This window comes from Pipistrellus kuhlii, unplaced genomic scaffold (assembly GCF_014108245.1).
Source record: "Pipistrellus kuhlii isolate mPipKuh1 unplaced genomic scaffold, mPipKuh1.p scaffold_m20_p_3, whole genome shotgun sequence".
Lineage (NCBI taxonomy): Eukaryota > Metazoa > Chordata > Mammalia > Chiroptera > Vespertilionidae > Pipistrellus > Pipistrellus kuhlii.
In genome coordinates this window covers 88,501,550-88,515,176 of record NW_023425529.1, presented here as the reverse complement: position 1 = coordinate 88,515,176, position 13,627 = coordinate 88,501,550, and the positions used below count along the sequence as shown (strand labels likewise).

Genomic DNA, 13,627 nt, shown 5'->3' with positions numbered 1-13,627 from the left:
AATATTCACCTTTCTTATGATTTTACTACTACTACATTAATTAAGAAAGATGTGCCATATAAATTCTCTTCAAGTGAGAGATCCCAAGATATAAAGTCTCTGTCATTCTGTAAAATGTACTCCCCTCCCAAAGCAAACATTTCTAAGGAGGAGATAGTGGCTAAACTGTGTACCAAATATCTAGCAGCACTATCACCGTGGCCTTGTGAATGCTCTTTCTTTATTAACCCCCTTTCACTCTGGTTTTAGCACCTGCATCAGATTTGAACAGACAGTTTTCATAATCTTGTTTCTGTGTCTGTTGCGTTTAGACCTCAGTAACACCTGTGTCACTTTGGATTATAGGAAAGGTTTCAGTTTATCCAAAAAGCACTTATTAGCCAAAGTCACAATTTCATAATGTTAAAATAAAACCTTATTTGCAGAATAAGCTGAGAGCTATTTTGGCCAGGTATCAACAATCATTTATTAGCTCATGGTTCTCTTAGGAACAATGTAGGATTGAGAGACAATGGACCCCATCTCATACGTGAAGCTCTCGCCTCCCAGCCCAGCCCAGAGCATTCTTGTCTCTCAGAATTTGAAGGCTAGAAACCCCACCTGCAGCGGTGTGCTTTCCTAATCACTGAGCCTTGCTGCCTCTATGACAAGACCATAGTATAGGGTTGTCATTATGGCTTATAAATTAATATACGTGAAGTAGTTAGAATGGTGCCTGGCACTTAGCAAGCACTCTACAGGGGTTATTTGTTATTATAACTCCTCTGTTTCCTTTTACTTTAATTATAACTAGATAGCATCCTATAGATAATAGGTGCTTTTCATATTAACAATCAAAATGTGTTTAACATTTTTATGCCAATCTCATACTTTTTAAAAAAATTTTTACAGCCAGAACCGGTTTGGCTCAGTGGATAGAGCGTCAGCCTGTGGATTGAAATGTCCCGGGTTCGATTCCGGGCAAGGGCATGTACCTTGGTTGCGGGCACATCCCCAGTAGGGAATGTGCAAGAGGCAGCTGATCGATGATTCTCTCTCATCGATGTTTCTAACTCTCTATCCCTCTCTCTTCTTCTCTGTGAAAAATCAATAAAAAAATATATTAAAAAAAATTTTTTTACAGCACTTTCTTGGCTGCATCCTGATTCTACTCCAAGCTCAAAGACAGAACAGAACAGGAATGTGTTTTAAACAGGCTGATCACAGTAATTATATGCTTGTTCTATACAATATGGCCAGCTGACATACATTCAATTTGTTACTACTAGTTGAGAAAATCTGGTATTCTGGAGAGGGTAAATTCCAGTATGTACTCTACAATAATCATAATCTAATGGGAAAAAAACAGCAACTTGTTTCTACTGCCCAGAATAATTCTGAACACTAATATTCGTAGTTCCTAAGCAGAGCCAGTGGATCAAAATACTGTACTTTTCAGACCAGAAATCGCATCACTCAAATATTCACTCTCAGAGTGCAGAGAGGTGTGGGCACCGAGAGGTAGTGAGGCAGTGAACAAGGAGAACTTAAAAAACAACAAATGAACTTGTATTTCTAACCCAAAGCCGATAGTTCCCTCTGCTCCAGCTGGTAGCCCTTGGAAAAGAAGCCCCGAAGGGAATGTGAACAAGCCTGGGGGATCTCCCTGTCATACCAAACCCTGGACACTTTCTGGCCACAGGGGAATCAGAGGTTTGGGGAAGGAGAGCCCTGAAGGCTCTCAGCAGGGAGGAGGACAGGCCTGAGCTGGGGACAGTGCTGACTGCCATGGAGATGGTCCACAAAGACTCTGGACTTGATTGCTTTGGTGAAAAGCTAATTCTGATATCTGTGGCCAGGCTTGTCTCACTATCTTTGTTGTAGGAGAAACACAAGTGAGAAGGAAAGAAGCAAGAAAAGAACGGGAGGGAATGGGAAGAGAGAAAAGAAGGAAGGGGGAATAGGCAGGAAACAGGTGAGATTGGAGACCCTGCATCTGCTCAGGGAAGCAGAGGCGGCTGAGAGAGACTGAGAATGAGAATGATCTTATCCGCTCTCGTTCCCACCTTTTTACAAGGGCAGGTGATAAAATCAACCAGTTTGAAACTACAGTCATCAAATGGCTTACCTAGGAAGGGTCAGCTACCTAAAATAAGCAACAAACAGGATGGCTCAAATGTTAATATTAACATGAACCTCCCCAAACACTTTCTAAATGCCAGACACTGCACCTGGTAAGCCCTATCCCTCATGACACCTCCAAATTCAGCCAACAGGTCCTGGGTTTTTATTTGCCTTTATGGAGGACAAAAATGGGGCTGTGTGGTCACGTAACCAGTTAAGAAGTGTTAAATACAGGAAGAAAAAGAAGAAGAAGAAAAAAAGAAGTGGCAAATACAGGAGCTTCAACCCAGAGTATACACTCTTCATCAAATATTAACACACCGAGATTCTCCCCTCCTATCCATGCTTATTTAGATGTAACATCAAGGTTCAAATTGTATTGCTCCTCAGACGGGCTCCTAACACTTCTTACCATGAAGATTTCCATATGATGGGAGAGAGGCAGAGTCAGCTTCTAACCACTGTTTCAATAAAAAATTCCCCAGCTCTATTCACACCTCACCCACCACCTGAACGACTTGTTTGTCCTTGATGTTGATCTGTCTGTTGTGTGTCAGGACCTTTGCAGTGTAGCCTGCAAGGGGCTGTAACTTCTGAGAGGGTAGCTATCCAGCTTTCTCAGTTGGCTTTCCCCAGCCCTCTCTGATGGCCTCTGGGTGACTACATTGCTGCTGGACTCTGGTGCGGCAGGCTCTGCTGCCAATGGCCAGCCTGTGCAGTTTGGTGGCAGGCCTTCCTAAGTGCTTCTTCTCGGAATGCCCACTTTTCTAATTTTTGAATTCTCTGCATCAATGATGTTAGCTTTTGTTTTCCGCTGGCCAAACCAGAATGACAGGTGCTGCCCTGCCATGCAGTGGCCAAGGCTGTGACTGCAGGGACACTGTCCTGGGCAAGCAGTGAGCTTAAAGGGGCCTTCACTCTCTACTCCTTGCCTCAAAAAGTTGTTCTCCAACAGCAGATAAACTGATCCCAACAGCTGCTTTGCTAGGCCCTCAGGTTCTGCTGGACACCCAGGACTGAGGCTGTCCCTAAGGCTCCCTTGGAAAGGATCTCATGCCTCAAGCCCCTTTGGTGCCCCAGCTGAGCCAGGTCCACGGTGGTGACACGGGGGATGACTGGAATATGAGCCAGGCCTCCTCTTCGAAAATTCCTACCTGCTGCCAAGCACAGGCACTCCTGCTTTCACTCCAAAGGGCTAAAAACAGAGCTCAGGATTAACCATACTACTGATACAGTCCAGAAATCGCCAAGTCCAAGAAGGCCACCCGCTAAGGCTACTGTTTACCGTGTGACAGGCTTAACTGGAACAGACCCTGGAGAACATTCATCTAAGCCCATACCAGCAGCTGTGTCTTACGAGCTACCTCTCATATTTGGTCACGACCTCTGCTTTGCACTCTGAGTTCTTTATTCTCTCCAGTGTGGTACACTGCAGCCACAGAGGAATCCAAATGAGCTGACTTGAGCCCTCCAGTCTTCCCTCCATGAACCCTCAGAAGACCCCCGAGAGTCTGCTGGAGTGTAGCCCACAGTGCTCAGATATCATTCCTAAGGGGCTGCTCACAATTGCTGGGTGTTACAGAAGCCTGGCAAAACATAGGACCTGCTATGCATTCCATTACCTTCAAGCAACCGGATGTGTGGCCAAGCCCAGGCAAACCTGCCACATGCTCTTATTTTAACCTGTGAACTTCGTGGTAATAGGATGTGAACAAGTCTCTCCTTGTTAACATCATCCACGCGATTCCTAGTGGGCATCAGGAGCAAAGCCCCTCCTTGAATTAGAAACCAATAGAACAGACCCCAGCCACTTTGGCTCAGTGGACAGAACATTGGCCTGCAGACTAAAGGGTCCCAGTTTTGATTCTGTCAAGGACACGAATCAAACCCAGTTGCAGGCTCCCACCCTGGTCCGGGGCATGCGGGAGGCAACCAACTGATGTGTCCTTCCCTTTCTACTCTCTCTAAAAATAAATGGAAAAATATCCTTGGGTGAAGATTGTAAATCATCATCATCATCAGAACAGCCTATTTATTATTAAAACTGAACGTTGGGTGAATCTGAGGTGCTTTCATCCCAACCAAACCAGAAATAGGAAATTTATACAAAACAACACATTTTATTGAGAGCCCACTAAGTGCCAGGCAGACATGTCAGGCAGGATATTTCTGCCTTCAAGGAGCCTTTGAATCTCCCAGAGTCAGTGAAGAAGTGAGCAATTACAAAGCTGCATAATACAACTCGGGCTGAGGGGAAGATGTCTGAGACTAGAGCATGAACAAGCAGGTGCATCTGAAAGGTGCACCCCAGGCAAAGGCCAGGGGAACTGGTGACAAAACAGCACCAGGGGCTATTTCTGGGAACCTGTCACCCCAGCAGAGGGGCCCTTCTCTTCCTCACCAAGGTTCCGCCTTTGGTCTGAGTCTCCCTGCAAGGGTTCTTGGTTGGCTACACGGTTACTGATGACAATTACACAAAACTCTGTCGTTCTGTTTTTATCAGCTCCTCTTCCCCACCTGATATTTTTTTTTATAGGTAGGCATATATATGTAAAATTTAAACATGTACATGTAAGTCAAACGACTCCCAACTAATTTTTCCTATCTTTTTAGTCAGCCCTCAAATCAGTGAAAATCAGGAAAATTCAGCCACATGAGCTGAGCTCCTTTTCCCAGGCTAAACAAAGATCCAGACAGGAAGCTGAAGAAGAAGTCTACAGAATTCTGGTCTTTGAGGAAACATCCTGATTCTTTCTGTTGTGAATTTTTGAAATTCAAAGGGACACACTCATGAAATTACAAAGAGGTTAAGAAATGTTTCATTCTTCCCAGAAACAGTATTGCTTTTCACTCCGGGTTCCAGGAGTTCAGGTTATGGTTTAATTCTGTGAGTTAGAACTGGGTCATGTAGGAAAACATTTTCTTTTGTATTTCAAGACAAGCAGCCACAAGAGGACACATCAGCTCTTCTAAGTCTCCAGCACTGTTTTCAAACAACATTTTCAATATCAGTTTTATGGAAATTGTCAAGTTTCATAACATAGCACTGTGGAAATTCCTTTGGGAGGTGCCTGACCTTTTGTCTTTTATTTTGGTTATTATGGCTTTGAGGTAGCACTGATGCCATGCTTTGACTTAATCAAGGAGTATTATTATATTATTACTTTCACATACAATTATCACAGGCCACTGTATTCTTGTATCTGCCTCTCTATGTGGAAATGAAATTCAATATAAACTGGTCCATGGGACTGTTTTATTCATATTGATATTCTCAAATACATGTCAATGTCTCCTTGTGTGAAAAACCAGCAAAACGTACCTTGTTTTAAAAAATTAGAATGACTACGTTTAAAGGTGCTTCGCTGCAGCCTTTGCCTTGTGCATGGTGGGGAGTGCCCGTGGTGACAAAATGACCAGCTTGCCCAAGAAGCTGCCGTTAATCAGGGGGTGTCATGCCACATCTGGATTGCTAATGATCAATTAGAGATGACAGAAACTTCCTGGGTCCCACAGACCCACTTGTAATTGCTGAGTGCAAAAAATTAATGCTGGGAAATTGTGGATCTCAGAGTGAGAAAAAAAAAAAAAAAAAAAAAAAAAGGAAACTTAGCCAGGACCATGATTTTTAATCCATTTTGTACCACTTAAGTTACTTGACCTTTCTGGATTCTATCTTTCTCTAGTCACTTTCCCAAATTCACTGTTGTCAGACCACATACACATACCTGAGAGGGACAGGAGGTGCCTTCTCCCAACTCCCACCACTACCAAGAATTCAGAGTAAAGGTATATAAGATTAGCTTCTGACATTATAGGCAACCCAGAAAAGATTAAGGTAGAGATATGCCAATTAACCCCAAAGAAACAAAGCAGTAACTAAACCGGCCAGGTGAGTTCTGGTGAAAAAAGCAAAGCAAAGGGAGCTTAGGAAAAGCAGTGACCAAGGTAATAACAATCACACAGACTCTCAATTACATTGATTTCAGGCTAGAGGGGGTGATAGAACAAGGACACACCTGGCTCTGAGGTCACTGAATGCCTACCACATGTGTCAAACACAAGGCCCGCGGGCCAAATCCGTCCCGCCAGGCCTTGCAATGTGGCCCGCACCGCGCTGTCATCACTGCACTCCACTGCGTTTCCATCACAATGACAGTTTATGACTGTTCAGTAAACCATTCGGCCCGCGATTTAGGCTGGATTTTAGATTTTGGCCCCTTCTCTGATTGAGTTCGACACCCCTAGAACAATGTGGCTCAGATTCCATTCCTTTATCAAAGCTTCTCATGAAGCTAGATATTGACTTTAAAAGAAATAACATGTTTCTCAGGCAGATGAGCATTCAGTTGCTTGTTTTTCCACTGTTAAAAAACATGGTGGCATTCTGGTTTATACATCTAGGTTATTTCTCTTAATAACTCCACATCCATAAGAACAAGCAACTCTGGAAGGTTAAGGGTGAGGAAGTCTGAACCCACAGAACTGCTGGCTTGATCCAGAGGCAGGCTGAGTCTGCAGCTTAATGGACTCTTTGGGATCTACCTGGGTGTCCCAAAGTTCTTCCTGGATGATACATTTCCTTTAAAAATACCTGTAGAACACGTCTTTCTACAAATTGTTGCTCTGTTCTGTGGTTAAAAAAGGGCCCTCTAATACATTTGTCCAAAAGTAACCTCACAGGGTGAGCTGATCATAAATACCTAACTGAGCAGGTCATGGTGGGTAATCACTCCCCAGGCCTATAAAAATGTTTATCTGTGCCTTAGTAAACCCTGTTCATTGCTCTTGTGCATCTGTATTAACACACTAGCGGCCTGGTAAACGGATTTGTGCACTGGTGATGTCCCGTGGCCTAGCTTGAAGGGATCAGGCCAAAACCAGCTCTCTGACACCCCCAGAGGGATCCCAGATTGTTAGAGGGTGCAGGCCCTCTAACAATCCGGTGTCTGCTCTCAGGTGGAGGGACCTCACCGGTGTATAATCAGGACCAAGGAGGGACGCGGGAGGGACCACGGAAGAGCTCCAGGGCATGTCCGGACCATCTCACCCAGTCTGGATCGGCCAGACCCCAGCAGCAAACTAGCCTATTGGTCAGAGTGTCTGCTCTCTGGTGGTCAGTGTACATCATAGCAACTGGTTGGCCGGTTGAAAAAGCAGTCAGACACTTAGCACATTAGGCTTTTATTATATAGGATGGTCCAACTAACTGAGCCACCGGGCCAGGCCAAGTAATCCTCTTCTTTAGGCCTCTTGAGGCAGAACCACTCTGAGCATTTAATCTTGGGGACTATCCTGTACCTTACTTTCTCCCACCCTTATTGTAATCTTCAACACATTTCCTCCTTAATTCCAAAGGCATAAGAAAAACTGAAAAACTGTCATTCTCTGTTAAAAAATTATTTTAGCCTAGCTGCTGTGGCTCAGTGGTTGAGCATTGACCTATGAACCATGAGGTTACAGTTCGATTCCTAGTCAGGGCACCTGCTTGGGTTTCAGGCTTGATCCTCAGTAGGGGGCCTGCAGGAGGCAGCTGATCAGTTATTCTTATCACTGATGTTTCTATTTCTCTCTCCCTCTTTCTTCCTCTCTCATAAATCAATAAAAACATTTTAAAAAGTATTTTTATTTCTCAAACTTAAGATTTTAATTTTGCATACATATAAAGTCTGAGGAAATGTTCATTTTTTTTTTTTTTTCTTTTCTAAGGGTTTTTAAGCTGGGCTAAAGTAACCAGAAACAACTTTACCAACAATTTTATCAGGCCTCTTTCAATGACAATGAGATGAACTAAAATATTTTATTATGGGATTTAAAGGAGTATTGATTTCCAGATTTGGAGATTGAATGGAAACCCATAATAATCCTAACATACAATGCCTCGCCCAATAGGAAACATTGAGTGAACAGACGATTTGGGCATACTGCCTGTGAAGTTATTCTGAAAAGAGGGCAACTAAGTAAAATAATAATTTTAAAAAATTTAACAAAAGAAAGCCCTCAATTCCTAAAGTGAGCACTCCACTCATGAATATATATCTACAAAATTTCCATGAAGAATACTATTCTAAAATATGGCAAAGAGAAGTCATGGAATGATGCAGTATAAGCTTTTAATTTTTCATCAGTAAAAAATAATTTGCACTAGGTTGAATATTTCAAAATTAGAATATTTGAAAGTTACTTAAATATTACACTGCTAAAGAGATGAAATAACTTTTTAATATTTTTATTAACTTAAAAAAGGAAGGCAGAGAGATGGAAACATCAGTGATGAGAGAGAATCATTGATCAACTGCCTCCTTCACACCCACTATGGGCTACCGAGCCTGCAACCCAGGCATGTGTCCTGACTGGGAATTGAACCGCGATGTCCAGGTTCAACCACCGAGTGACACTGGCCAAACTAAAAAGAATGACACAGGGTTAATTATTTTCAAGAACTTGCTTTGAAACAAACAAAATATATTTTAAAGTGGTTTCATAAAATTATAACTTCTATTTTTAAAAATTTTGTATGAGGTTTAGGAATAGGAACACAATATTGTACATGTAGCACATCTGTCCCTTGTTATAAAGCTTTCTTCAATGCCTTTTTGTGACCATTCCTTTTGAAAGTCTTAATCACTTAATGTTGGATATGCAAACCACTGAGTGAAAATGTCTTATATTTCTATTTTTTGTTAAAAGCATATAAATGCGTATATAAATATTTTAGTCCATACTCATGGTAGCAAAAGCTAAACCCATTGAAACAGTTATTTCTATAGGAACAAAAGTACTAGGTGAGTTTTCCAATAACAGTTTAATTTTCCTATATGGTACATAACCCGACTTTAGGTCACAGTTATAAACAGACTGATAACTAAGACATTCCCAAGTGACTCCTTGTAATGAATTTTATATTAAGCCATATATTTCCTTCACCTGGTCACATGCTATATCTTACGCCATATATTTCCTTCACCTGGTCACATGCTATTTCTCAAGCTATCTCTATAGCTGATGATTCCCACCACTGTTAACTCCCATTTCATGCATCTTTGAGAAACTCCAATAAGCATGAGAATATATCACACAGACAAGATTTCTGGCTAACATATTTCTAGTAGTAAAATTAAAAGCATATCCTAATTCATCTGCAAGCTCATAAACAAATGTCTAAATCAAAGAAAGGCTTTGTATTGAACTGTCACACAACTCTCACTCTCACGTGTATTGTACTTCCAGTTCCCTGGCTGTGAATTTCCTGCCACTGAAGACTGGAACACAGACTCTGCGCTTAGTATTCTCTATGCTCTTCCCTCCAGGTGATGCAAAGAAGCCCAGAGAGAACTGTACTGCGCTTTCTTCTCCGCACTTACGAATAGAAATTAAAGGTTGGCTGCTGTTTGTAAAGAGAGAGAGAGAGAGAGAGAGAGAGAGAGAGAGAGAGAGAGAGAGAGAGAGAGAGAGAGAGAGAGAGAGAGAGAGAGAAGTAAACTTTCCAAGTTAGCAGTTGGCGGAGAAAGACATGTCTAGCTAATTTAAATTCCTCACTAAAATACCTTCAGTCTCACAGGTGCTTTAAAATGGACTGAGAATATCTCAAGGATTTCTTGGCACCTTGGGTTTCAAGATGTTTGAGCAGAGCCTGACTGTTTCAGGGAAATGCAACAGTTCCAGGTGGGACTGCAGGACACAGAATTATGTAAGGCTCTGCAGAGTGGGGAGACCAGGGCGCTGGAACCAGTAAGGGCAGCCTCCTGCTCAGCAACAAAGCGCACACCCCGGTGAGGGGAGCAGAAGGGGCGGTTCCGGCTTTCCCTCTACCCTTTCGAAAGAGGAGAGGGGAGGAGAGAGAGGGAAGGCAAAGTACCGTTTTGTCCAGGCACTGAAGGCAGATATAAGGCTTGCAGCAGCAGTGGCCCATCCCGGCAGGTTGGCTGGCAGGGAGACCTCCTTCATTCAACGTGTCAGTGGCAATTCCTAAGGCGAGGCAATGGCTCAAATGAAAGGGGCGCGCGGCTGGGAGCTGTCACAACTTCCATGTGGTCCCCTGGGCTACCCTATTTCTCCTAATAACTTCAGGAATCCCAGAGCCAGAACGGCAGTCGGAGGAGGGGCTCCAATCGCGGTGTTGGGATCCTGCAGCGGGGAGAGGCGGCGCGGGAGCCCGGAAGGGAGGGGGAGAGCTGAGGGAGAGTCCTTTTGCCTGGGGAATCCTCGGAATGAAGCAAATCAATAGTCGCATAACAATAGAGCACCCACCCCTGGCCATCTCCCGGTGAGGATGGCCAGCCCGCCCCTACCAGGAAGGCGTGGAGGTGGGGGCGGAGGCTGCCACTCCCATCCCTGCCCAAGTGCGGATGCGCCTCTGCACCACGCAGACTCGCTCGGAGAGGACACAGGGAACACAAAAGGAGCCCGGCGTGCAGGGGGCAGTATGCGCTGAGGATTGTGGACAGGGCTGTCAGGGGCATGGCTCTGCTCAGAACGCGGCTTTAGATTTTCCTGAGAAGTGAACATATAAACATGATGTATCTGGCCTTTCCTTTCCTGTAACTCCTCCTCCCAGGGTATTGGTTGCCTCTGGGGACCACCAATTGCTCATTTTCAAATTTGTGTGCCATGAGCACCTTTTGCCTTATTTGATGAAAATTTTATATTAGAAATACTAGAGGCCAGGTGTATGAATCTATGCATGGGTGGGGAAGGGAGGCTGGATTGAGGGGGGGTGGCTGGCCAGGGAGAGGGGCTGCAGGCAGGCGGTTGGTCAGTGGCCCTGCCCCCCTCCCCCACTTTGAACTCCCAGTTGAGAGAACAATTTGCAATTAGGCTTTTATTATATAGGATAATTGTGAAATTGCTTGCCTACATAGACAGTCACAGACCTTTTAAAAGTGGCTTAAGCAATTAAACTTGGGGGTGGGGGACAAACATTCCCCCGGGGCATAGCAACAGAAAAGCCTTAGAGGACTGGACTTTTCTGGGCAATATGTAATCTTGAAAACAGTTAACAATAAAAAGGGTTTATTGTTTTTTCTAAAGAGACATGGCATTTAAAACATGTATTTGTGTAATCTTGAAAGTAAAAGATGTGAATAATAATATTTACAAGATTAACTTTGTATTTCCTGATACTTCAAAGGAGAAATCCTGAAATGTATCATCTGCAGAAACATACAATTGCATTTTTACCCATTAAGTTTGCCAAAGACTCTTAAGTAGACAATTGTTAAATCTATCTAATTTTACTAATTTGAGATTATCTAACCAGATTTTAATTAAGTAGCACAGACTATTTAGATTTGCTTATAGAGATGGCAAGGATATTTGGTGATCAAATAAGAACAGACTACAATGTCTGCCCTAAACTTGAAAGAATAAACTCAAATCTTCCTTTTAAACTAACAGGTAAATTATCATAGTCCAGTGGTCGGCAAACCTCGGCTCCCAAGCCACATGCGGCTCTCCCACAAATACCAGGCGCTTGCGCACACATACAGTGTGACTGGAATTTCGTGGCCCACGTGCAAAAGTAGATTTTTGGCCTGGGTGAGGCTATTTTGAAGAAGTGACTTTAGAACTCTCAAGGGGCCAAAGAGCTGCATGTGGCTCTCAAGCAGCAGTTTGCTGACCACTGGCATAGTCCATTAGGAGGGCAGTGAAGTATGGTAGCAACCATATTTAGGTAAAAACTGCCATTTGAATTTTAACCCTGCTATTTTGGCTTCGGCACTCACTTACTTGCTTAAACAATAGGGTAGTGGCCTCAGCTTCCAGATTGAGACCTGGAGGCTAAGGCAATTTTCCTGTGCCTGTGGACCAGGACCATATGAGATTGATTCCCACTGACTCAGTAGCTTCAGGAGTAGAAACTGCAGATAACCTTTAGAGATTAACCACTGAGCTCTGCTTCTGTACTACCTGCTTTTGTAAGATAGGGCCACATTCCAATGTCCAGAAGGCTGTGGCTGGAACGACCCTGTGGCTGTTCCCAGCCTTTAGAATTTAGAATTTAGAACAAAGGAAAATTTTTGTGGTTTGGACCTTTAAAAGGACTGCCTATACCTAAAACAGTGCAGTTGTGTGGACTCCACCTGCATGTGGTGCTCTTGTGGCCATCCTGGCCAGTTCAATAAATCCTTGCCTGCTTTTTAAAAATCAATTAGCAGCCTCCAGTGGTCTTATTTTGAACTCAGGGTTTGACCCCACAACAGGCAGCATGCCTGTCCCTGTCAACATTTTATTTATTTATTTATTTATTTATTTATTTATTTATTTACTTTTTTATTAATATATTTTTTATTGATTTTGTACAGAGAGGAAGGGAGAGAGATAGAGAGCTTGAAACATCGATCAGCTGCCTCTTGCACACCCCCCACCGGGGATATGCCCGCAACCATGGTACATGCCCTTAACCAGAATTGAACCCGGGACCCTTCAGTCCCCAGGCCGACGCTCTATCCACTGAGCCAAACTGGTTTCGGCCCTGTCAACAATTTAAATGTCCATACATTTTTAGCCATCCTTTCCACTTCTACAATAATACACACAAAAATATGCAAGGGTGTATGTGTGAGGATATTCAATTTAGCATCATTTATAACAGCTTAGAAATGGAAAATACTCTAGAAACACAACTCCTTCCCACTGTATGGAAAGGTGGCACATTGTTGAGAGAGAAGCAAAATTATATTTATATTTAAAGGGTGGCCCCAAACAATGTATACACACTCTGAATGATTATAAGGTCACTGTTTATTAACATACAGTTCAATTTAAAAATGTAAAAGAATCTACAGATATAAGTACTAGCAGTCTGATCTCTGTATCCATGTCTGTTCAATTTTGTTTGTTTATGTATTTTGTTCTTTAGGTTCCACATATAAGTGAAATCATATGATATTTGTCATTAACTTATTTCACTTAGCATAATACTTTCTAGGTCCATCCATATTGTCACAAATATTAAAACCTCATTCTTATGGCTGAATAGTATTACATTGTATATATGTACCACAACTTCTGTATCTATCCACTTGTCTATTGAAGGGAACTGGTGTTGCTTCTGTAGTTTGGCTACTGTAAATAACACTGCTATGAATTTAGGAGTGCATGTATTCTTTGGAATTAGTGTTTTGAGGTTTTTTTGGTTTGTTTGTGTGTTTTTTTCAGATTTATAACCAGAAGTAGAATTGCTGGGTCATAAGACAGTTCCTTTTTAATTTTTTAAGGAACCTCCATACTGTTTTCCATAGTGGCTGCACCAACCTGCATTGCTACCATACTGTTAGTTTTCTTGTATCAGGACTCAAACTAGGTATATATATCATTAAGTGTCAAATCTCTTAGGCCTCTTTTATCAACAGCAGCCTTCCCTTTCTCCCCCAACTGCCTCCCCACCCAAGTCATTGACTTGCTCAGAAATAGAATGGGTTGGCTTGGAGAATGTCCCACACTCTGGATTTGCCTTTTTGCTTCCTGATAATGTCATTTCACTTTTTCTTACATCCCCAAAAGTGTAATCTAGCTCTTGAGG

General features: G+C 42.8%; 1 protein-coding gene across 5 annotated transcripts in view; it reads right to left on the bottom strand.

Moving 5' to 3' along the window:
* Positions 1 to 13,627, bottom strand: part of MTUS2 (microtubule associated scaffold protein 2) — a 467,760-nt gene that overhangs the window by 54,507 nt on the left and 399,626 nt on the right. Inside the window, exon 1 of one of the 5 annotated variants that reach the window (XM_036454624.2) lies at positions 9,962 to 10,413. The exons of the other annotated variants lie outside the window; for them this stretch is intronic. Within the exon in view, the coding sequence (XP_036310517.1) occupies positions 9,962 to 10,015 (54 nt within the window). The 5' untranslated portion in view covers positions 10,016 to 10,413. Of the gene's footprint in view, positions 1 to 9,961; positions 10,414 to 13,627 lie in introns of those variants that run through there. 5 annotated transcript variants of the gene reach the window in all.